Source organism: Ictalurus furcatus, chromosome 29 (genome assembly GCF_023375685.1).
Source record: "Ictalurus furcatus strain D&B chromosome 29, Billie_1.0, whole genome shotgun sequence".
NCBI lineage: Eukaryota > Metazoa > Chordata > Actinopteri > Siluriformes > Ictaluridae > Ictalurus > Ictalurus furcatus.
Window position 1 is genome coordinate 14,194,627 of NC_071283.1, and position 20,358 is coordinate 14,214,984.

At 46.7% G+C, this 20,358-nt stretch overlaps 1 protein-coding gene across 3 annotated transcripts in view; it reads left to right on the plus strand.

Moving 5' to 3' along the window:
- LOC128604311 (girdin-like) overlaps nucleotides 1-20,310 on the plus strand; it is a 55,000-nt gene extending 34,690 nt beyond the window's left edge. Inside the window, exons 10-32 of one of the 3 annotated variants that reach the window (XM_053619354.1) lie at nucleotides 621-779; nucleotides 858-1,004; nucleotides 1,094-1,241; nucleotides 1,556-1,728; nucleotides 2,180-2,317; nucleotides 2,715-3,785; nucleotides 3,965-4,092; nucleotides 4,676-4,814; nucleotides 4,946-5,122; nucleotides 5,459-5,620; nucleotides 6,659-6,936; nucleotides 7,101-7,244; nucleotides 7,635-7,821; nucleotides 9,871-10,016; nucleotides 10,417-10,509; nucleotides 10,595-10,791; nucleotides 11,760-11,837; nucleotides 12,657-12,845; nucleotides 13,296-13,361; nucleotides 14,689-14,843; nucleotides 14,931-15,336; nucleotides 17,816-17,908; nucleotides 18,648-20,310. In XM_053619354.1, coding sequence (XP_053475329.1) covers nucleotides 621-779; nucleotides 858-1,004; nucleotides 1,094-1,241; nucleotides 1,556-1,728; nucleotides 2,180-2,317; nucleotides 2,715-3,785; nucleotides 3,965-4,092; nucleotides 4,676-4,814; nucleotides 4,946-5,122; nucleotides 5,459-5,620; nucleotides 6,659-6,936; nucleotides 7,101-7,244; nucleotides 7,635-7,821; nucleotides 9,871-10,016; nucleotides 10,417-10,509; nucleotides 10,595-10,791; nucleotides 11,760-11,837; nucleotides 12,657-12,845; nucleotides 13,296-13,361; nucleotides 14,689-14,843; nucleotides 14,931-15,336; nucleotides 17,816-17,880 — 4,446 coding nt within the window. In that variant the 3' untranslated portion in view covers nucleotides 17,881-17,908; nucleotides 18,648-20,310. Of the gene's footprint in view, nucleotides 1-620; nucleotides 780-857; nucleotides 1,005-1,093; nucleotides 1,242-1,555; nucleotides 1,729-2,179; nucleotides 2,318-2,714; nucleotides 3,786-3,964; nucleotides 4,093-4,675; nucleotides 4,815-4,945; nucleotides 5,123-5,458; nucleotides 5,621-6,658; nucleotides 6,937-7,100; nucleotides 7,245-7,634; nucleotides 7,822-9,870; nucleotides 10,017-10,416; nucleotides 10,510-10,594; nucleotides 10,792-11,759; nucleotides 11,838-12,656; nucleotides 12,846-13,295; nucleotides 13,362-14,688; nucleotides 14,844-14,930; nucleotides 16,699-17,815; nucleotides 17,909-18,647 lie in introns of those variants that run through there. The other 2 variants (XM_053619355.1, XM_053619353.1) reach the window with 2 other exon arrangements.
- Nucleotides 20,311-20,358: the final 48 nt, after the last annotated feature.

The window sequence follows — 20,358 nt, forward strand, 5'->3', positions numbered from 1 at the left end:
GTCAATAATGAGGTTTAAACCCGTAATTCTTTATATTTACACGCGTAATGATGATTTGATGAATCGCTGATGAAACTCCGGGCAGTCTGGACGGAAAGAGCGTCTGTCATCCCGACTGCTACGCCCGACCTAGATCACGTAGTATTTTCACGAGCGTAAAGCTTATCGTACACCAAAGAGCACGGAGCGTTCCTTTTCTTGCGCTGGCTTAGTAAATATAACACGCGAATGTCTGTAGATCTTACGAACGTTCAATACGGCTGCATGCGATACGCTCGTTAAATCAGTGAGATCGTCACTCCCGTGCTCTGTGAGTGATATTTTTCTTGGTCGAAGTAGCAGCTATATTTTTTTTGCTCAGGGTTTCGAAGATTCGCACTAGACGTGTGTAGTAAATCGTTTAAAATGCAGGCGGGCCGTCGTTCGCAAACATCCGCTAAGAAAATCGAGATACCAAACGATGCTAATGGGTTCATGAATATACTTGAAATTTGTGACGAGTGAGAACTAACCCAGTTCTAAGGAAACAGAATTTGTGGAATGTTTTCGCTGTGCAGCTTTGTGCTCGCTCTAACCTTACTACGCACGAGGCAGTGTCTGAGTGTGTGTGTTGCATTCAGAACCTTCAGTTGCTGTCAGACGCGCGCTCGGCGAGGGCCTACCGCGATGAGCTGGACGCTCTGAGAGAGAAGGCCATCCGAGTGGACAAGCTGGAGAGCGAAGTGGGCCGTTATAAAGAAAAGCTCCACGACATCGAGTTTTACAAAGCCCGGGTCGAGGTACGATAAACACCACGATTCGTTTACACTGATCTAGACCGTCTGAAATTCTTAACACGCGCGTAATACGCCACGCAGGAGCTTAAAGAGGACAATCAGATCCTGCTGGAGACGAAGAGCATGTTGGAGGACCAGCTAGAAGGCTCCAGGGCTCGCTCGGACAAACTGCACGAGCTCGAGAAGGAGAACCTGCAGTTCAAAGCCAAAATCCACGACATGGAGATGGTACGAGGTTAACGAGGTCAAGGCTATGGTATGACTGCTCTAAAGGAAAGGGATCGCTTTGAATGGGAATGCTTTTGTGTTCGTGTTAGGAGCGAGACATGGACAGGAAGCGTATAGAGGAGCTGCTGGAGGAGAACCTGGCGCTGGAGATGGCTCAGAAGCAGAGCATGGACGAGTCCCTGCACCTCGGATGGGAGCTGGAGCAGCTTTCCAAAACCACACCCGAAGTCACCGAGGGTACGAGAATGCGGCCGATCAATCACGATCTCCACCACGTCCTTTATTTATTTATTTATGTATGTATGTATGTATGTATGTATTTATTCATTTTTAAATGTAGTGCTGGAGAACTGCCGCTGCACACATGTACTGTATGTAAATAGGACAGTAAGTGTCGGTAAGTTTTCCGACATCCTCAGGACGGAATTTGACGTTTTACGGTTTCTCGGTAACGTAAGTGAGGAGTTTCGTGGACGGCAAAGTTGGCTTGATATTAAACTCGGCGGTTTTTAATACTTGTTGTTGTTGTTGTTGTTTTTTCTTCCCTACAGTTCCTCAGAAGTCTCTGGGCCACGAGGTCAATGAGCTGGCCTCCAGCCGCCTCCTGAAGCTGGAGATGGAGAACCAGGCGCTGCTGAAGACCGTGGAGGAGCTGAAGGGTCGCGGCGAGGCCGGCGCACGCCTCCTCAAGGCTGAAAAGGAGAACCTGAGACTCAGCCAGAAGGTTAGATGAGTCATGGTGCTTAACGGAGCGTAGAAGAGAAAGAATAAAACGTGCTTTCACAGTACCGGGTTCTACGCAGAGATCGTACACGCGTGATGCGATTTCGCTCCATCCTGTCGCGCGATTTCGCTCCATCCTGTCGCATGATGCCGTGTAATTACGCGTTCGAAGTTTATTTAAAGGGCCAAAATGAGCCGTGTTTAAGTGCCGCCGTTTCTGTGCTGGAGTGACAATGCAGACACGCTCAGCCACTCCCTGTCCCGTCCCGAACAAACGAGCGCGCGCGAAAAGGGTGCAGAGGTGTTAATTATCCCTGTCGGATTCACCCCCTCTTTATTCGAAAGAAGGGCTGAAATCTGTAAGCCCACAGCTGCGCTCCTGTCTGCAGATGTGAGTAACACAAAAGGCTGTCCGTGTTAGTGACGATGTCTCCGTGTGCGTGTCCGTGCAGCTGGAACAGCTGGAGAGCGAAGCGCAGTCTGACAGGGAGAGTCTGCGCAGTGCCGAGAACCTGAGCTCAGACCTGATGAAGGAGAAAGCTCAGCTGCAGAAAACCCTGGAGACTCTGAGGGAGAACTCGGAGAGACAGGTACGCACGGACGTGACCTTTTCCTTACAGGTAGTATTTCATATACAGTGTGTATACTATATATCTAGTTCCCATCACAGTTGGAGGAAGACGGGTAGATAAACGCGTGAGGTTATTTGACTTTTGGGTTTCCAAAAGGCTCTGACTAGATTTCTTTGCAAATGAGACCTAGCAAAGGAGCTAGCATAGCTGGAATTCCTGTTTGATTCCTGTGTGATTTGGAATTTATTTACTGTACTGTACTGCACGTTCCTTGAAATTCCACCTGGCTCTTTGATGTTCATTTTGGATAGCATGAGGAGCAATTGGAAAAAAAAAAAAAACAATCCCGTGAAAGTATTTCCTTAAAGAATGTGAACGCTGTTTTCTTTTTCCGAATGTGTTTATTAATGCTCAGGTGAAGGGGTTGGAGCAGGAGAACGAGCACTTGAACCGGACCATCACGTCCCTCAGGCAGCGCTCTCAGGTCAGCGCCGAAGCCAGGGTCAAAGATGTCGAGAAGGAGAACCGCGTCCTCCACGAGTCCATCAAAGAGACCAGCGGCAAGCTGAACAAGCTCGAGTTCGAGCGCAAGCAGCTCCGCAAAGACCTGGAGTGCTACAAGGAGAAAGGCGAGAAGGCGGAGGAGCTCGAGACGGAGGTCCAGCGCCTGGAGCGTGAGAACGAGGGTCTGCAGAAACGTGTGGCGAGCCTTGGGATCACCTGTGAGAAGGTGGACGCCTTGGAAAGGGAGAACGCTGAGCTGGAGGCGGAGAGCAGAAGGTTGAAGAAGAAGATTGATGGGCTGAGGAACGCGTCCCTGCAGTTGGAGGCATTAGAGAAGGAGAACGCCCAGCTGGACGAGGAGAACCTGGAACTGCGGCGTACGGCCGAGACTCTGAGGTCCGCAGGAGCCAAAGCCGCTCGTCTGGAGCAGGAGAACCGAGAGCTGGAGAGCGAGAAGAATCAGATGCAGAGAAACCTAGAGCTGCTAAAAGCTTCGTCCAAGAAAACCGAACGCCTGGAGCTCAGCTACCAAGGTCTGGACTCGGAGAACCAGCGGCTCCAGAAGTCCCTGGAGAACAGCGGGCGTAAAATCCAACAGCTGGAAGGAGAGCTCCGGGACCTGGAGAGCGAGAACCAGAGCCTGCAGAGGAACCTGGAAGAGCTGAAGATCTCCAGCAAGCGTCTGGAGCAGCTGGAACAGGAGAACAAAGTGCTGGAGCAGGAGAGCTCGCAGCTGGAGAAAGACAAGAAGCAGCTGGAGAAGGAGAACAAGCGGCTGAGGCAGCAGGCTGAGATCAGAGACTCCAAACTGGATGAGGACAGTCAGAGAATATCGCAGTTGGAGAAGGAAAACCGCGCGCTGAGCAAGGAAGTGAGCACCCTGAGCGACTCCTATAACCGCGTCAAAGATCTCGAGAGGGACAACAAGGAGCTGGTGAAGCAGGCCACGATCGACAAGAAGACACTGGTCACGCTGAGAGAGGTATGAGGTGTGCTGGGGGGAAAAACCTGCATTTCTATCCTTCTAGTATTCAGTATTCAGTTCTAGTATTCAGCATTTCTATCCTTCTAGTATTCAGTATGCATCTTTTAACTCTGATGCCATGATTTCTGCTCGAGGATGACCTCGTATTTATCCCGTGATGACGTTTTGTGATTCAGGAGCTGGTGAGCGAGAAACTAAAGAGTCAGCAGACGAACAACGACCTGGAAAAACTGACTCACGAGCTGGAGAAGATGGGGCTGAATAAAGAAGGGCTGCTGCACGATGAACAGTGCTCTGCTGCGAGGTGAGACATACACACAGCTGGTGAACAGGTGCACAATACACACACACACACATCAGCATGTCCAAGATTTTCACCTCGATTGGGTTCCTGTGACTTCAAATCTCCTACAGGATTTCACATTGATTAGCGTTAAACAGGAAATGGTTTCTAAACGGCGCGGCTCTCGCGACGTTTTCGCCGTACGGCTTGCACCGGCTCGCAGTTTCGGTATCCGTCAAAAACGCTCCACTGATTACAACGAGAACGCAGCGCTAATGATGCCGAGCGCCCTCACCTTATTAAAAAGGTCACGTACTCTGATATGACCGTGCGTCAGCCAATCAGAGACGATCTGGTACGAGGCTTCAGTCGTTCTCTTCAGTCAGTATTGAGCACGATGGAGGCACGCTCGTCACTCACATCCCAGAGCGTCACATAATTACGCTTTAATAATATATGAATACGGCTCACGGCGATCCTCATCGCGACACACTGTCGGTATGTACACAGGAAAAGAGGGCGGAGCCTGAAAAAAACGTAATTGTGATGAAGTTTCTTTTCACGTCCAGTAAAAAACAGAAAATCTCTGTGTTGTGTCTTTCAGGTTCAAGCTCCTGGAGTCGAAGCTGGAGTCCACATTGAAGTCCTCGCTGGAGATTAAAGAGGAGAAGATCGCCGCCCTGGAGGCCAGACTGCAAGAGTCCTCCAACCTTAACCAGCAGCTCCGGCAGGAACTCAAAACAGTGCGGACTCCTCGACTGTCACTTCAAACACACATCAAATACAGTTTCATGCCAATGTGTCGTTCATTTCAGTGATAAATCCAAAAGCTTTGTGTGGTGAGTCCGACCTGAACCTTCTCCACCTCCTTCAGGTGAAGAAGAACTACGAAGCTCTTCGTCAGAGGGAGGAGGAAGAGCGCATGGTGCACAGCTCGCCCTCGAGAGGAGGGGAAGGCTCGCAGAGCACCAGCAAGTGGGAGAAGGAGAGTCACGAGGCCACTCGAGAGCTGCTGAAGGTCAAAGACCGACTCATAGAGGTGGAGAGGAACGTAAGTGACTACTGCTGGAGCACAGATACATACAGCGTACATCCTGTTGATGAAATTAAAGGTGCGGTCAGTGATTTTTGAGCTCACCTCGCGTTATACGGGCTTCAGTAAAACCAATAAGGACCTTCTAGACGGCACGCGTTACGGGGGAGTGGATCTGAAAGAGACGTCACTGTTAATCTATCTGTCCCTAATATTATAATGCACCCTACTGAGGAATTTATCAGCTAAATAACGAACACCATGTCCGAGCGCTTCCTTTACTTTAAGTAAAGTACTTTAAGTAGGGATCATTTCAAAGCATGTAAAGACGAGCGATTTCGTGTGTTTTCCCAGAATGCCACTCTTCAGGCGGAGAAGCAGGCGCTGCGTACGCAGCTGAAGCAGCTGGAGACTCAGAGCAGTAACCTCCAGGCTCAGATCCTCGCTCTGCAGAGACAGGCCGCCTCGCTGCAGGAGAACAACACCACACTGCAGACTCAGAACGCTAAACTACAGGTCACTAAACACTACAGCCACGTTGCCATGTCTCTCTGTTCTAATCCAACCCAAACACGACGCATACACTCTGGAGGTTTTTCTTTAAATACTTTATTATGTATATTGGACCTTTGGAAGTAAATCCATCCAATCTGTAATATATATATATATATATATATATATAATTTATATATATATATATTATGTAATATATATATATATATATATATATTTTTTTTTTAAAAAACTCGCTTTAAAATGATGAATTTAACCATATGTGTATTCTATGTAGGATTATGTAAATATTTTTTTTTAATCAGAAATATAACTCTGAATTATCCCCAAAATGTGCATGATATCGACATTGGAGAAATAAATAAATAAATCCTTCATTAAACCATTCAATGAATAAATCCGAGTTGTGTAGAAATGTGTAAAACTGGGCTGTGTGAAATAACCGCTTGGATTAAACCTAGAAATGTAGAACGGATTTAAAATGAAGAGGACCTGGCATGGTTTCTACAGGATTGAGATCAGACAGCAGATTAAGTCTGATGTGGGTCAGTCGAAACCCTGGCCTCAGCTCCAGATGTGTGGACGGATCGTTTCCGAGGTCCTCGCACGAATAAAAGCGTCCTTTTTTTTAAAAATTATTATTAAAAAAATAAATAAATCGGATTAAGTCACAGATGGTTTGACCTACAGCAGGCTCGGGGTTCCTGGACCAGACTTATATTCATTTCACTGCTAGTAGATACAGAATAATTTACTGTGATATTTTTTTTTTGTTGATGACGTTGTTTTCAAAGAATTTTTACCAAAGAATTTGTTGTTACGGGACGATTCACTGAATATTTCTGTCGCTAAAAACTCCGTGTTTGTGTAACCAATCAGCAGCAAACGGTGCTGCTAGCTCCGCCCTCAAGTACCAGTAGGTCCTGATGCCATTTTTGAGCAGGAGTCAACAATGATCAAACTGGAACCACAAACAAGTGTGTGTGTGTTTATCCTGACACATCTTGACGTTTTTTGTTTTTTCTTCTGACCTCTCCTCAGGTGGAGAACTCGACACTGAACTCTCAGAGCGCGGCGCTCGTCGGCCAGAACGCTCAGCTGCAGAGTCAGCAGTGCAGCGCCGAAAGCGAGCGAGACGGCGCCGTACGGGAGCGCGAGGACCTCCGATCCACCTACGAGCTGCTACTGAGGGATCACGAGAAGCTCGCGGCTCTGCACGAGCGCCAGGCAGCCGAGTACGAGGCCCTGATCGGCAAACACGGGGGTCTGAAGAGCGCACACAAGAGCCTGGAAGTGCAGCACCGAGACCTGGAGGACAGGTGAGAACACCGGAGAGAAGATTATAGAGAAAATATACTGGTTTTCTCGGTTTATTGCATAAAATAATACACAACAGCATATAGAAATATGTCCCAAAGTATTTGGATCACCTGAAGGACATTGTTATACGTCCTTCTACGAACCTTCTGTGTGGTGTGCGCAGGTATAACCAGCTGCTGAAGCAGAAGGCACAGCTGGAGGAGCTGGAGAAGGTTTTGAAGGCCGAGCAGGAGAAGATGCTGTCGGAGAACCAGAGGCACCAGGCCACAGCGGCCGAGTATCATAAACTGAAGGAAGAAAACGACAAGTGGGTGGATTCCGTCAGCGCCAGCCCTTCAGTTACAGCGGCTTTCATTTTTTTGAAATTTTTAATTTTTTTTTTCTAAAAAGAAAACAACATGGCTAATTATGCGTAAAACCTTTAATAACATCACGTCAGTTATGTGTGGGATTTGGTTTTTAAATCAGAAATCTATTTGCGAAAGGACCTGAATTTTTATCGATTACATTAAGCTATCGAATTCTAGTGAAAAATGTTGATCATGTGACCGCTAGACACCATGTGGCTAGAACTTGTGGACTTTTATCAAGGTCATTTCTTTTATATATGATCAAATAAAGGTGGTTAGTACGCTCCCTGCTCTCATGCCAAGGTTTGTGACATATCTTATTTTTCCTCCATTCTTTCTTCCTCGAGGTTGAACACTACATACCAGCAGCTGCTGAGAGATAACGAGGGCCTGCAGGCCGACCACAAGAACCTGAAGAGCCAGCTGAACGCCGCTAAACTGGAGCAGACGCGCCTGGAGGCCGAGTTCTCCAAGCTGAAGGAGCAGTACCAACAGCTGGATATCACCTCCACCAAACTCACCAACCAGTGCGAGGTACGTTCCCGCGTGCATTCGCGCACGCTCGGATAATTACCCGCGGCCGTTTTCACTTTCTAACGGGCGTCTCCGATTTCACGGCCGACACCCCTGAGAGAAAATCCGTCGTCGTGACGCCGTTAGTCTGCTGCTTGAATGTCAAATTGAAGCCGGCTGTACGGCAGAGAGACGTCTCTTTGTCTCGCAGCGTGATTTATTTCTCCCCGAGGGAGGTCGAGTCTCGTCCTCAGGAATGCAGGAGCTCATCACAGCCTCCAGCGTGGACATGTGAGACTGTGCTATAGTTCATAGTGTATGATTACCTCACTGCGTTTCCGTCTGTTACCTTCTAACCCTTCCTTACCCCAGTGGTTCTCCTCCTCTTTCGTGTGCAGCTTCAACTCCATAAAATCTGGGCTGTATTTTGCTTCCTTCTGCTTCTGGTGTCCCCATAAATCACGCCGCAGGAACCGTACTGGGAACGTGTCGTGTTTAAGTCTTTTTAACCAGAAAAAGACTTCCTAGGACTGCTAGCATGCTCGTAACTTTATCATCAAACGCTACGGCTTTCAAATGGACCGAAGAACATGGTCTTGCTGACCGTAACTAAACCAGACAACTATCTGTTTTTGGCAAAGCAGCACTGCGTACTTGTTTGTTTGTTTGTTTGTTTGTTTGTTTGTTTGCTCAGCACACCACCTTTCCTAGCGACCGCGTTCTCTTGATAAATACTGACAGCGTAACGGATTTTATGGAGTATCTGTACTCCAAAAAATCTTTCTACAAAAAAAAAAAATGAGGGTCTGTGCTCATTTTGTTCTTGTTATACAGTCCCCTCCGAAAATATCGGAACGGCAAGACCGATTCATTTTTTTTTTTTTTGCTGTCGACTGAATACATGTCGAGTTTGAGATCAAACGATGAACATGAGACGAGAGGTTCGAATTTTTTATTTTATTTCCTGGTGTGTGTATATGTAGACGTGTTAAACGATGTAGAGCGTAGCACATCTTGCATCGCCCAATCTGTAGGCGACCAAAAAGCGCGTCGGAACGTGTCAAGACTGACGGGCGTGTCGCGTTAGATCGAGTGTTTGAACGATAAACAGCTCTGAACAGCTACTCTCGGTTTTAGCCTTCAGTTTCACCTGTGAAGACTGCATGTTTTTGTTTTTTTTTTTGTTACAAAGTATAAACCAACATGAAGATCATAGAGCAAGTCATTTTGAAGCTGAGAAAAGAGAGAAAATCAATCACGGGCATCGCGTAAACACCGGGAATAGCCGATACAACCGTTTGGAATGCCGTGAATGAATTCCGAAGTTTACGGGAACATCGCGCGCCAGTTTACAGAGAAACGCATCTAAATTAATCGGGAGGAACTTCATGATACAGAAGGATAATGATCCCAAAACATACCGCCGACTCAGTAATGGACTTTATCAGGGGGGGAATGTGGGAGGTTTTAGACTGGCCGAGTCAGTCACCAGACCTTCGCCCAACTGAGCAGCATTTCACCTCCTGAAGAGGAGACTGAAGGGAGAAACCCTGAACCATAAAAGCCTGGAAAAGCTTCAGAAAAGAAGAAACCAACTGTCTGGTGATGTCAGCAAGTCACAGGCTTGATGCAGTTATGCCAGTGTTATTAAGACTTCTCTGTTCCTATACTTTTGCTCACCGATAAATTGAGTAATCTGATACAAAAGTGTCTGTTTTGAGTTGTTTAGATGTAAACACCAGGAGATACAATCTGTAACCCTAAACTCTCGTCTCATCTCCATCTTTTCATCTCAAACCACAGTGTCTCTGGCCTCGCCGTTCCAATACTTTCGGAGGGGACCGTATATCCAAGGATGTGTGTATAGAGACGTTTGTGCGAAGATTTTTTTTTTTTTTAATAGAAACGTATTTTGAGTGCTTTTCTGTCCGAGCTGTCTTAGGAAAGTACGCATCTGTCCTACTTGATGTTTAGGAACGTAACATTTACGGAAAAACGCACGACGACGGTGGTGTCACTGCACCTTGTCTCTTCTCGTCCGACCCAAAACCTTATTTGCTCTGTGTGTAGTTGCTGAGCCAGCTGAAAGGGAATCTGGAGGAGGAGAACCGACACCTGCTGGACCAGATCCAGACCCTGATGCTGCAGAACCGAACCCTGCTGGAGCAGACCATGGAGAGTAAAGACCTCTTCCACGTCGAGCAGAGACAGTACATGTGGGTCATCTCTGCTCCTTATGGAGCTACTTCTACACGAGGATGCTGTTATAGGAAAATAATCAATGGGTTACTTGTCCCCAAGTGTTTTAAATTCGTCTTACACCACAGCAAATTTGCCACCGGTTCCAATTTTCATTCCATTAACAAATGGCACGTCACGGTAATGGATTTTTATTTTTTTTTTATCCGTTTACGGTTGCGTTCAGTGTTAATGGAAGGTCTAATTGTGTCCTCCTATAACCGTTCATTCTACGCACCTTGAAGCGTCTACATTGACAGCCCCTGTAAATGAGCGGTTACTATGGAAACGACATTAAGATAACCCCGTGTGTCAGAAAATTCATCGACACCTTCTGACGAATCCAGAATTCAACCTCCTTTTTTCTCTCTGTTCCAGAGACAAACTCAACGAGTTGAGGAGACAGAAGGAGAAGTTGGAGGAGAAGATCATGGATCAGTACAAATTCTACGACCCCTCACCCCCCAGGAGGTTTGTGTTTCTGGACGTTGGTTCCTAATAATGATCGTTTTCTTTGCTTTGAGGATTGACGAGGCTCTGTGCTCTTTTCTGACAGAAGGGGCAACTGGATCACGCTGAAGATGAAGAAACTGATCAAGCCAAAGAGTCGAGAGCGAATGCGTTCCCTCACCCTCACGCCCTGCCGCTCCGAGTCGAGCGACGGCTTCCTGGTGGCTCCTCAGGACAGTCAGGACAGCTCGTCCATGGGCTCCGGGTCGCTCGACGACCCTCTGAGTCAAAAGAGGAGCGGCAGTGAGTACGAGCTTTCCTACAGCGCTCCGGCTAATCCACCTCCCCGTATACGCAGAGCTCGAGTTTCATTTGAGCAGCGCTTGTACCTAATTTTCTGCTTTTCCTCACAAGCGTGACCTGAAAATAGTCCTGCGCTTCGGGTCTCTTAGTAACGGTCGCACCACCTTTTAATACCTTTTCATTCTTTAAAAAGAAAAGCTGTGAAGATTCCCAGGTGTCTGTATTTCTGAGTTTCCAGAACGTTCCGTCTTTCCTCTCGGAGCATTTCCTAGAAGCTGCTAGCTAGGTCTTGATGTGCGTGTTTGCTCGAGACGTTTGGATTTGCTGTGTGACGGTTGCCGCTCACTTTTGGTTTCACTTGATTTGCCTGTTTGTTTGTTTGTTTGTTTGTTTTCTTCTCTCTCTCTCTCTCTCTCTCTCTCTCTCTCTCTCACTCTCTGTGCTGAAAGGGAGGAGAGCACAGCACAGCAATGTGCAAGGTTCCTCCAATGGTATGCTTTAGCAGGGGTTTTAGCAGAAGCGTCCTCTCAGGGCGTGTCATCACCATTACAGCACGTTTCTATTAAAAGGTGCAGTGCAACATAAAGGTCGTTAATGCCGTTAATAAGCAGGACAGAAATAACTAGAACGTCCAGTGACCCACTACCTGAATTGCACCCTTTAATAATCATCTTTGTGTGTTGTGTGTTGTTGTTGTTGTTGTTGTTGTTGTTGTTGTTGCTGTTTGGTTTTTTGTTCAGTTTTGCTATCTCGCAGTGACTCTTCAGAAATCCTCGTCTTTGCCGTCTCACATGTGTAATTGTGTCAGAATGCACTGTGTGTGTGTGTGTGTGTGTGTGTGTGTGTGTGTGTGTTTGTACTCTATGGAATATAAATGTGTGTGTGTTTGGTGTGTGTGTGTGTGTGTGTTAACATCACTATGTTCTCTCCCTCCTCTGTCCACCTCCGTCGTTCCTCCTCTGTCTCAGCACTGAAAAAGCTGCCCTTTATGAGGAACAGGTCCAAGGACAAAGACAAAGTGAAGGCTATCTACCGGCGCTCCATGTGTAAGAGTCCCGAGATCACTGACTCCCGCCGTCCCTCTCGTCGTACCTCCCGCCGTCCCTCCCGCCGTCCCTCTTGTCGTCCCTCCCGCCGTCCTTCCCGTCGTCCTTCCCGTCGTCCCTCTTGTCGTCCCTCCCGCCGTCCCTCCCGCCGTCCCTCTTGTCGTCCCTCCCGCCGTCCTTCCCGTCGTCCTTCCCGTCGTCCCTCTTGTCGTCCCTCCCGTCGTCCTTCCCGTCGTCCCTCCCGCCGTCCCTCTCGTCGTCCCTCCCGCCGTCCCTCCCGCCGTCCTTCCCGTCGTCCCTGTCTGTGTTTTAGACTTTTCGTTTCTCTCCTTTAGCTTGATCACACCATCCTGAGTACCTCTGTCTGTTCTCATGTGTTCAGAATTTCTATTTATTCTTAGATGAATGCCTTGCTGTGCTCACAGAGTGATAGTCTTTGTGGTTAAGTGCGTCGCTGTCGTTAGATAATTAGACTCCGACGTCATTTCTGCTCGTGGTGTGAGCGTCCGAAACTCTGTGCTCACTGCATCAACGGCATGGATACAACACCGCCCTTTACTTCACCACCAGCCACCATGATGGAATCGAAACGGTGCTGTTTCACGCTTTGCTCTTTTTTTTTTTTTTCCCGCCCTGACTGTATGAGTGTTTCTATTTTCATTTTTTCTCCTTTCAATCCATCCATCCGAGGCTTCGTTTCCGCTCTGAGCATGTCACGTCAACACGGCGTCGATGCATGCCGAGAATGTCTCTGTCCATGCCGAGAAGGTCGCCGGTTCCTTACGGCACGCGCTGATGACGCTTCTGTTTCCATCTCAGCCATGAACGATCTTCTGCAGTCCATGGCGCTGGCCGGTGCTGGGCAGTGGAGTGGCAGTACCGATCACCTGGAGGCTCCTGAAGACCCGGTGTGTGCAGGTGGGAGTCAGCGAATGAAGGAGCTCGCGTACTCCACCACAGCCATCAACTACACCACCCTCAGCAACAAGCACAAACTCAAGAGCAAAGGTTCGAGCTCCTGAGGACGTCTTCTGTCTTTGTCCTAACGCGTGGGGTTTGTTCTGTTGTCCCGGGTTTCTCTCTCTGTTTTTGCGCTTTACTCCATTTTGAGGTCAGAGCTACTGTTTGTGGAGTCGTCGGTGTTGGTTACTGGGATCTGTGCTTGTGTATTGTAGATTCATTTATTCGATTAAATCAGTTAAGTTTATATACCTTAATGGGAAAAAAAAGAAGGATCATATAATATTGCATATTTTGTCTAAAGAGAAGATATTTACGTGTTTCCCAGAAGACAAAATAATAACAATTTACACCGATCATCCTGTTCAAATGACCAAATACCCCCCCCCTTAAAAATGAACCAATTCAAGTAATAAACAAATCCATGAAATGTTGTTTTTTTTTAAATGAATTTTATTTACTAATCATATTTTTGATAAAGCGTTTTCTATTTTGCAGATAATGTCTCCTGCGAGGACGTCACTCCCACCTCTTCAGACGAGCAAAGTGCAGTTCGAAGCCAAGGTAAAGGAGTGTGTGTCTGGGAGACTGTCTGGAGAAGGACACGTCTTTTTTTTTTTTTTTTTTTTTCCATTACTTTTGTGTTGATTTTAAAATTAGCTACAGACAAACGATCTGTGAGCGGCATGCGTGTGCCCGGTTTTGACACGTGGAGCTGGACGTGGAGCTGAGACAGGAATTAGCGATGATGAGTGTGTGTGTTGTGACAGTGAGCTGTTTGTGTGTAACTGGACAGGACTGCAGCTCTCTTCCCAAGATCCCGCTCTATCCTCCAGGTGCAGAGTCGCCTGTAAAATCTGTAGTAAGTCCGTCACGTGCATGTACAAACCCTCTTCGTATCGTATCGTATCGTATCGTGCTACTCTGGAAGAACGGACCGGTGTTGACACCATGTTCACGCTTCTCTTTTCACTGGGGTTCTTCATCTATCATCTTCTTCCTTTCACCTTCTTTAAGATCCTCCATCAGTGGGTACTTGCTAAAAGGGTTCTCCTTTTTGTCAGTGGGTAAATATGGTTGCGCGGTCAATCTGCTGCCATGGCTGCGAAGAAGAAAAGAGTCCTAGTGCACTTTGGCGTTTATGTCAGAACTTGTATCAATGGTGTTTGATGGATTTGGTTTCGTGGGAAGGGAAACGCTCGCGTTTTTTTTCCTTTGGGCGTCTTCAACATATTCTGGTGAAAAATCCACTTGTGATGTAGTCGATCAGCCAAGACGTGCTTAGTCTGCAGTTCCTAAGTGACATCACTCACACTTCCTGATGAGGTTGATGTCTATAAACATGACTTAAACACCGCAATGTAGCTAAACACTAGAACGGCATCTTGGAAAACCAGAATCATCACCTTTATCGGTGCGTTTGGTGTCATTTCGGCCCTGCAGTCCACACTTCGGAGGCGGAATTGGCGCACACGGCTGATGGATGATGATCGATGATGATGAACGTCCACCGGAGAACTAAATACTTATGTAACATTGGGTCATTTTCCTCAATAAAGTAATGACCAAGTATAATATTAATGTCTCATTTGTTTAATCGGGTTCCCTTCATCTACTTTTAGGACTCGTGTGAAAATGTGATGACGTTTTTGGTCATATTTATACAGAAACGTAGAAAACTCTAAAGGGTTCACAAACTTTCAAGCACCACTGTACATTAGCCTCGTAGCTGAAATGCAAAACTAAAGAAAACACACTTAGGCTGATTGACTACATTTGGGGTAAGTCTAGACTTGTGTATGCGGTTTTTTTTTTTTTCATCGCCGTGTGGTGTAAGGTCGTGTCACTCTTTTGCACCGCGTGTGTTGATTCCTGTCGTGCTGCGTGTCAGGTGCGGTGAACGGCAGCGTGAGCAGACCGCACAGCGAGAGCAGCGGAGAGTTCAGCCTCAGTCTGGACGCCGAGGTTTGGTCGAGCGAGAGCAGCCCGGTACAGAGATCGTCTCAACACAACCAGAGGAGGAGGAGCAGCGCTCACGCCAACGAGGTGCTCACGCTTCACCTGATAGACATCTTATTTCCAAATGTACGCGTTTTCATTTCTGATATATTTGCGGCTCTGTGCTTCCTCCAGTCTGGCAGCCGGGACAATCTGAGCGCAGAATCTCCACGTCTGTCCAGAGCGTCCGATCCCGTGCAGAAGGAGCGCACCAAGGGGCGGGGCATCCTGAGGTCTGCCAGCGGGAAGGCCACGCCCACCGAGTCCCGAGCAGGCCGACCGAGTCTGCGTAAGGCAGAGAGCACTCGGGTGAAGGGCCCGAGTCAGCCCAGGTTAGGCCTGAGTGCTCAGGCAAAAGCGACTTCTGTGTGCGAGCGCCTGGACGCCTCGTCCTCTTCCGCCGGACTTCCTCGTGCCAGCAGCGTCATCTCTACAGCCGAGGGCAGCACGCGCCGCTCCAGCGTCCACGACATGCTGGCCAAGGACGCACGCGAGCCCGTCTCTGTGGATCCGTCGCCCTCGAAGGGTCAGGCCGCATCCAGTGAGTACTCAAAACCCCTGCCCAAATCGGCCAGCGTGCCCTGCACCGGCCGCGTCCCAAACGCAGACGACTCTGAGCTGTCCACTCTGCAGGAGTTCTTAGGCCCCTCCTTCACCGTAGATTCAGTCTTCCTGGACTCCATCTTTAGCGAGCCAGCGTTTTCCAGCAGCACCAGGAACCAGGCTTTCCTCTCACTCAATACGTCGCTCGTTAGTAACATCAGCGGCCCGCCCCTCAAACCCAAACCCAATCCCAATCACAATCAGCCCAGCGACAGCAAGGTAGACGGGCGGGGCCGCGATAATAATCCCGACCAATCGGCTCCCTTGAGTTCAGAGGACAGCCAATCGCTGTGGTACGAATACGGCTGTGTGTAACGCGTGGGACCACGTGGCCTCACTTCCTGTCTGGTGATGGTCGAGCACCTGCATGAACGCTTCCTTATCAGTTTATTTGGCTTTTATTGTGTTTTGTTGCTGGCTCGTCACCGCCCCCGCACCCGCACCCTCGCTCTCGCCCTGTCTTTGGTTCTGATTATGTACAATCCCTGTGTTGGACTTGTTGAATGTCTGCATGCGTATCCTTTGTCAATATGTACAATAATCATACTGCCATGATTATTATATAAGGATCACAAAATGGAAAACTTTTTTTTTTTGTTTGTTTGTAATCATTTAAACTTTCTGCTAATTTATACTGTAAACTCTGCCTACATTTGCTTGTTGACACAAAAAAAAAAAAAAAAGACCTGAGGCCTGATCTACTTTGATATTTAAATAAAGCAATTAGGCTTATGGAGCACGTCCCATGATGCTCTTGTCTTTTCGAGATTATTTAAGGCACTAACACATGTCTACGTACTGATTAATTTCTTCTAACCTGCTAGATTTCCTGGCTGTATTTTCAGGGTGTGATATTTTTATTTTGGGAGCTTGGTATCTGGGACGGTGTTACATAAATGGGTCTCACACAATCATTGCTGAGTCATTGTGTTGCTTTTCCCCTCATGCTGTCAATCCTGTGATCTCATTTTGATTGCTTCAGTCAAAATGAAGCAATGATTTTGTGTTGAATTTCAGTTCTGTGCCCTGTTTTGTCCAGTGCTTGCTGTGCGATTGAGCTGTCCACTGAGGTTTAACCACATGCGTAAAGGGTTTTCACACTCCGCCCGAAAGTTTGCGTTCCCAGGATCAGTTCTGGGCTCGTCTGGGAAGGGAGCAAGTCCTCCAATTTGTTGTTACAAAGATGAATTTCTTTTAAACCAATGTAGGACTGCAACCATCGATTATTTGAACATTCAGTTACGGAAGCCCTAAGAGACCATGCATTATTATTATTATTATTATTATTATTATTATTATTAGTATTAGTATTAGTATTAGTATTTGTTTTCTCGTGATCTCCACATTTTTCTTGCGATCACATCGACCAGTTGTTACATTCATGATGCCGATGGCGAAGACGAGACGACAAGGGGGGGGGGGGGGGGGGATAATAATAATGCATGGACTCTTACTGCTTCTGTAATCAGTTGAATATTCTATAAGACTTTAATCATGTCAGCTGATTTAATAAAAGCAAACCCAGCAAAGCAAACCATATTAAAAGCGCTCCAGAGCGCTGAAATCGAAATAAAGTGCTTTACAGTACAGAGCGTATAAGATACAAATGACCCACGGTAACATGATGGACAAGGCTGGGGGGGGGGGGGGTATGGAGGGGTGGGATCCTAGCTTAAATGATCAAAATGACAGCGAGGTTACAGAAATGACAATGAAATGATAGACGATTATCAGATTACATTCTGATCATCAAGACTGTTGGAGAAGACGCGGTCTGGCGATGAGCCAAGTCTAGAGAAGTTTAAGGTTTGATGGTAAACGCGTCGGCAATTGAAATTGTTTTTGAAATGATTATCGAGTGTTTGTTGCAGCTCGAATCCGACAGATCAACTTCTGTTGCGAATTTGTTATTTTAAAAAAAATGTGTAATTATAGCTAAATCCCTCTGCGGAACAGTTCTTAAATATTGTTAGTTGTAGGATTTTTGTTGTAGCCGCTTGTTTAATAGAAGCTCAGATCGCTGCATTCTTGTTTTTCAAGAGAAACAGCGCACTGAAATGAAAACATCGGAGTTAGTGTCAAACGTGACGGGAAAAGTGTCGTTGTGTCATAAAATACACCCAGCCAATCATGGTTTAGTATGCAAATGCAGGCCGTGTGACACTCTTTACCAGGGAACGGACTGATTTCTTAATGCAGGTAACCGTCTTTTGTTCTTTGACTCTTTTTTTTGTTTGTTTTTAAAACATGCGATTTTTTTATCCACCGTTTGGAAATTTTAGGTCGAACGCCGTCACGGTGGTGGTGTCGTGGTGTTTATTGCGGATTGTTGTGTATTTATCCTGTGTGGTTGCACACATTAGAGTGGTGGTGTAATTGAATGGAGTTGTAATATTCACCTGCTTTTTGTCCCGCAGATGTGGAAACGTCACGCGAGCGCAGGAAATCTAAAAGCCGGTCCGGAGAGCAGCAGATCTCCTAAAGTGTTAGCGTTTTGCCGAGCCGGAGGGGTGAGTGTCCGGGTGCAGGAAGTGAAACGGGGGGAGGGGACGAGGGGGCGAACAGATGTCCGAGCTGCACGTTCTTTGCTTCGGAGGCCGTGGAGCTCGGGGTGGATGATGGATCCTGGTCTGCATGGTTCACTGAGAGAGAGAGCGTATGATGATACTCACTCTCTCTCTCTCTCTCTCTCTCTCTCTCTGTGTGTGTGTGTGTGTGTCTCTCTCTCTCTCTCTCTGTCTCTCTCTTGTTTCTCTGTGTCTCTCTGTCTTTCTCTGTGTCTGTTTTTCTCTCTCTCGCTCTCTCTGTCTCTCTGTTTCTCTCTCTCTCTCTCTCTCTCACTCTCTGTGAGTCTCTCTGTTTCTCTCTCTCTCTCTCTGTGTCTCTCTCTGTTTCTCTGTCTCTCTGTTTCTCTCTGTCTCTCTGTTTCTCTTTGTTTCTCTTTCTCTCTCTCACTCTCTCTCTCTCTCTCTCTCGCTCTCTCTCTCTGTCTCTGTTTCTCTTTCTCTCTCGCTCTCTCTCTGTCTCTCTCTGTTTCTCTGTTTCTCTTTCTCTCTCTCTCTCTCTCTCTCTCGCTCTCTCTCTCTGTCTCTCTCTCGCTCTCTCGCTCTCTCTCTCTGTCTCTCTCTCGCTCTCTCTGTGTCTCTCTCTCTCGCTCTCTCTCTGTCTCTCTCTCTCGCTCTCTCTCTGTCTCTCTCTCTCGCTCTCTCTCTCGCTCTCTCTCTGTCTCTCTGTCTCTCGGCCCCACAGTTCCTCCATCTCAGCGCTTCAGTACTGCATGCTGTTCTGACGCCGTGGCTGGAAGCTCCTCGTGTATAAACGTCATCACCTCTTTGGTTTTTCTTCTGCGCTTCTCTCTTCACCGCTTCCTCACACAGAACCTCTGACCTGACCTTTTTTTTAAGATAAATGAATAAATTAAAAAAGGAGATCTACATTGACATGGACAAAAAAGATGCTTCGGTATTAAAACAAATCTTTTTTTTTTTTTTCCTTGAATCAAGGAAATGCAAGGGTTTCAACGTGTTGCTCTTTTTTTTTCTTCTTGGACCGGTTTTTGCCAAGTTGACATTTTTTTTTTTTTTTTTTTGGCCTTCAAAACCCTGTGTGACTCTCAACCATCCGTCAGTGCACTTTTCTTTCCCTTTCTCTAATGCCTGCATGCGACGCTGCGTCCAAATCCAGACGCAGTCCAACCACACGCAGGAAATCCGATCAACAACGTCCTGCTTCCCGACTCACCCGAGCGGAGCAAAGAAGTGGACGAGAAATATGAAGCACAAGGACAGAAAAGACTCTCTGTGTGTGTGTGTGTGTGTGTGCGCGAGAGTGTGAGTGTGTAAGACTACTGACGCCATTCAGCCCTGCCATAGACTTCCTTTTCCACTTTTACATAAATGCCGTTGATGTGAGAAAACAAAAGTGTGTGTGTGTTATTTAACATTTTCAACCCACACCTTTAACGCTCTTAAAATATAAAACTAATCACTGTAAACGTTCCAAAACACCGCCGCTTACCGCCAGCGGTTTGCTCTTCTGTACCTTCATTTCGCCTCGGATCACGTTGCCTGCTTTACTTTTTGTACTAACACATGAGTAAAAAAGAAAAAGGAAACGGTGGTGGTGTTTTTCATTCCAGTTCGGGCAAGTTCTTTCACGATGTTCTCGAATTAAAAAATATTTAGCTCATATCACAAATTCTACACCGTGCATTCTTCCTCCTTCTCAACCACCTTCATTCATTTCCTTTCCTCCATTCTCAAAGAATTCGCACTGAGCGGGACTGAGACCGAGCTCCGTGTTGTGCTGTTGGAGGAAAATAATCAACGACGGCGTGGTGTGATGCAGCGATGTGACCGTTATAACCCTGAACTTTATTATTTTCTAACAACAGCACGTCCTGGAATGTTTTATTCCTCTTACACGGCGCCGGTTTTCCAACGATTACGATTTTCATTTACTTTTTTTTTTTTTTTATTTTTTTTAAAATGGCAACTTTCTTATCGGTTTATCGTGACATTTCATGTTGTGGTACGTCCAAGCGGTAGGACAAGTTCTCACTTGCTGTAGCAGCTGATAAACAGTAGAGCAGATCTATTTTTTTTTTCTCTCGTTTCAACTTAATTTACTGAGAAACCGCAAAGCGTGAACGCCTCTGTCCTGAAAATGTCGGAAAACATAAAGTTGCAGCTTAAAGTTACGTCAAATCGCGGCCATATTTGGTTCCCGTGTCCAAGAAGCTATTTGCATTTATTATTAAAATACAAGGTTAATCTCATCCTTCTGCTCAGTGAAAGTATCTCTGTATCTTTATCCAGTCTTATCGTTGGTGTTCAGCACAGAGACATCAACTTTCTCACATTTCTGCACCACAGCATCACTTTCTGTTTATTCCACTCACTGGATAAAGAAAATAAAGACCTTTTTTTCTTATTTTCAAAAAAATAAATAAAAATTTAAA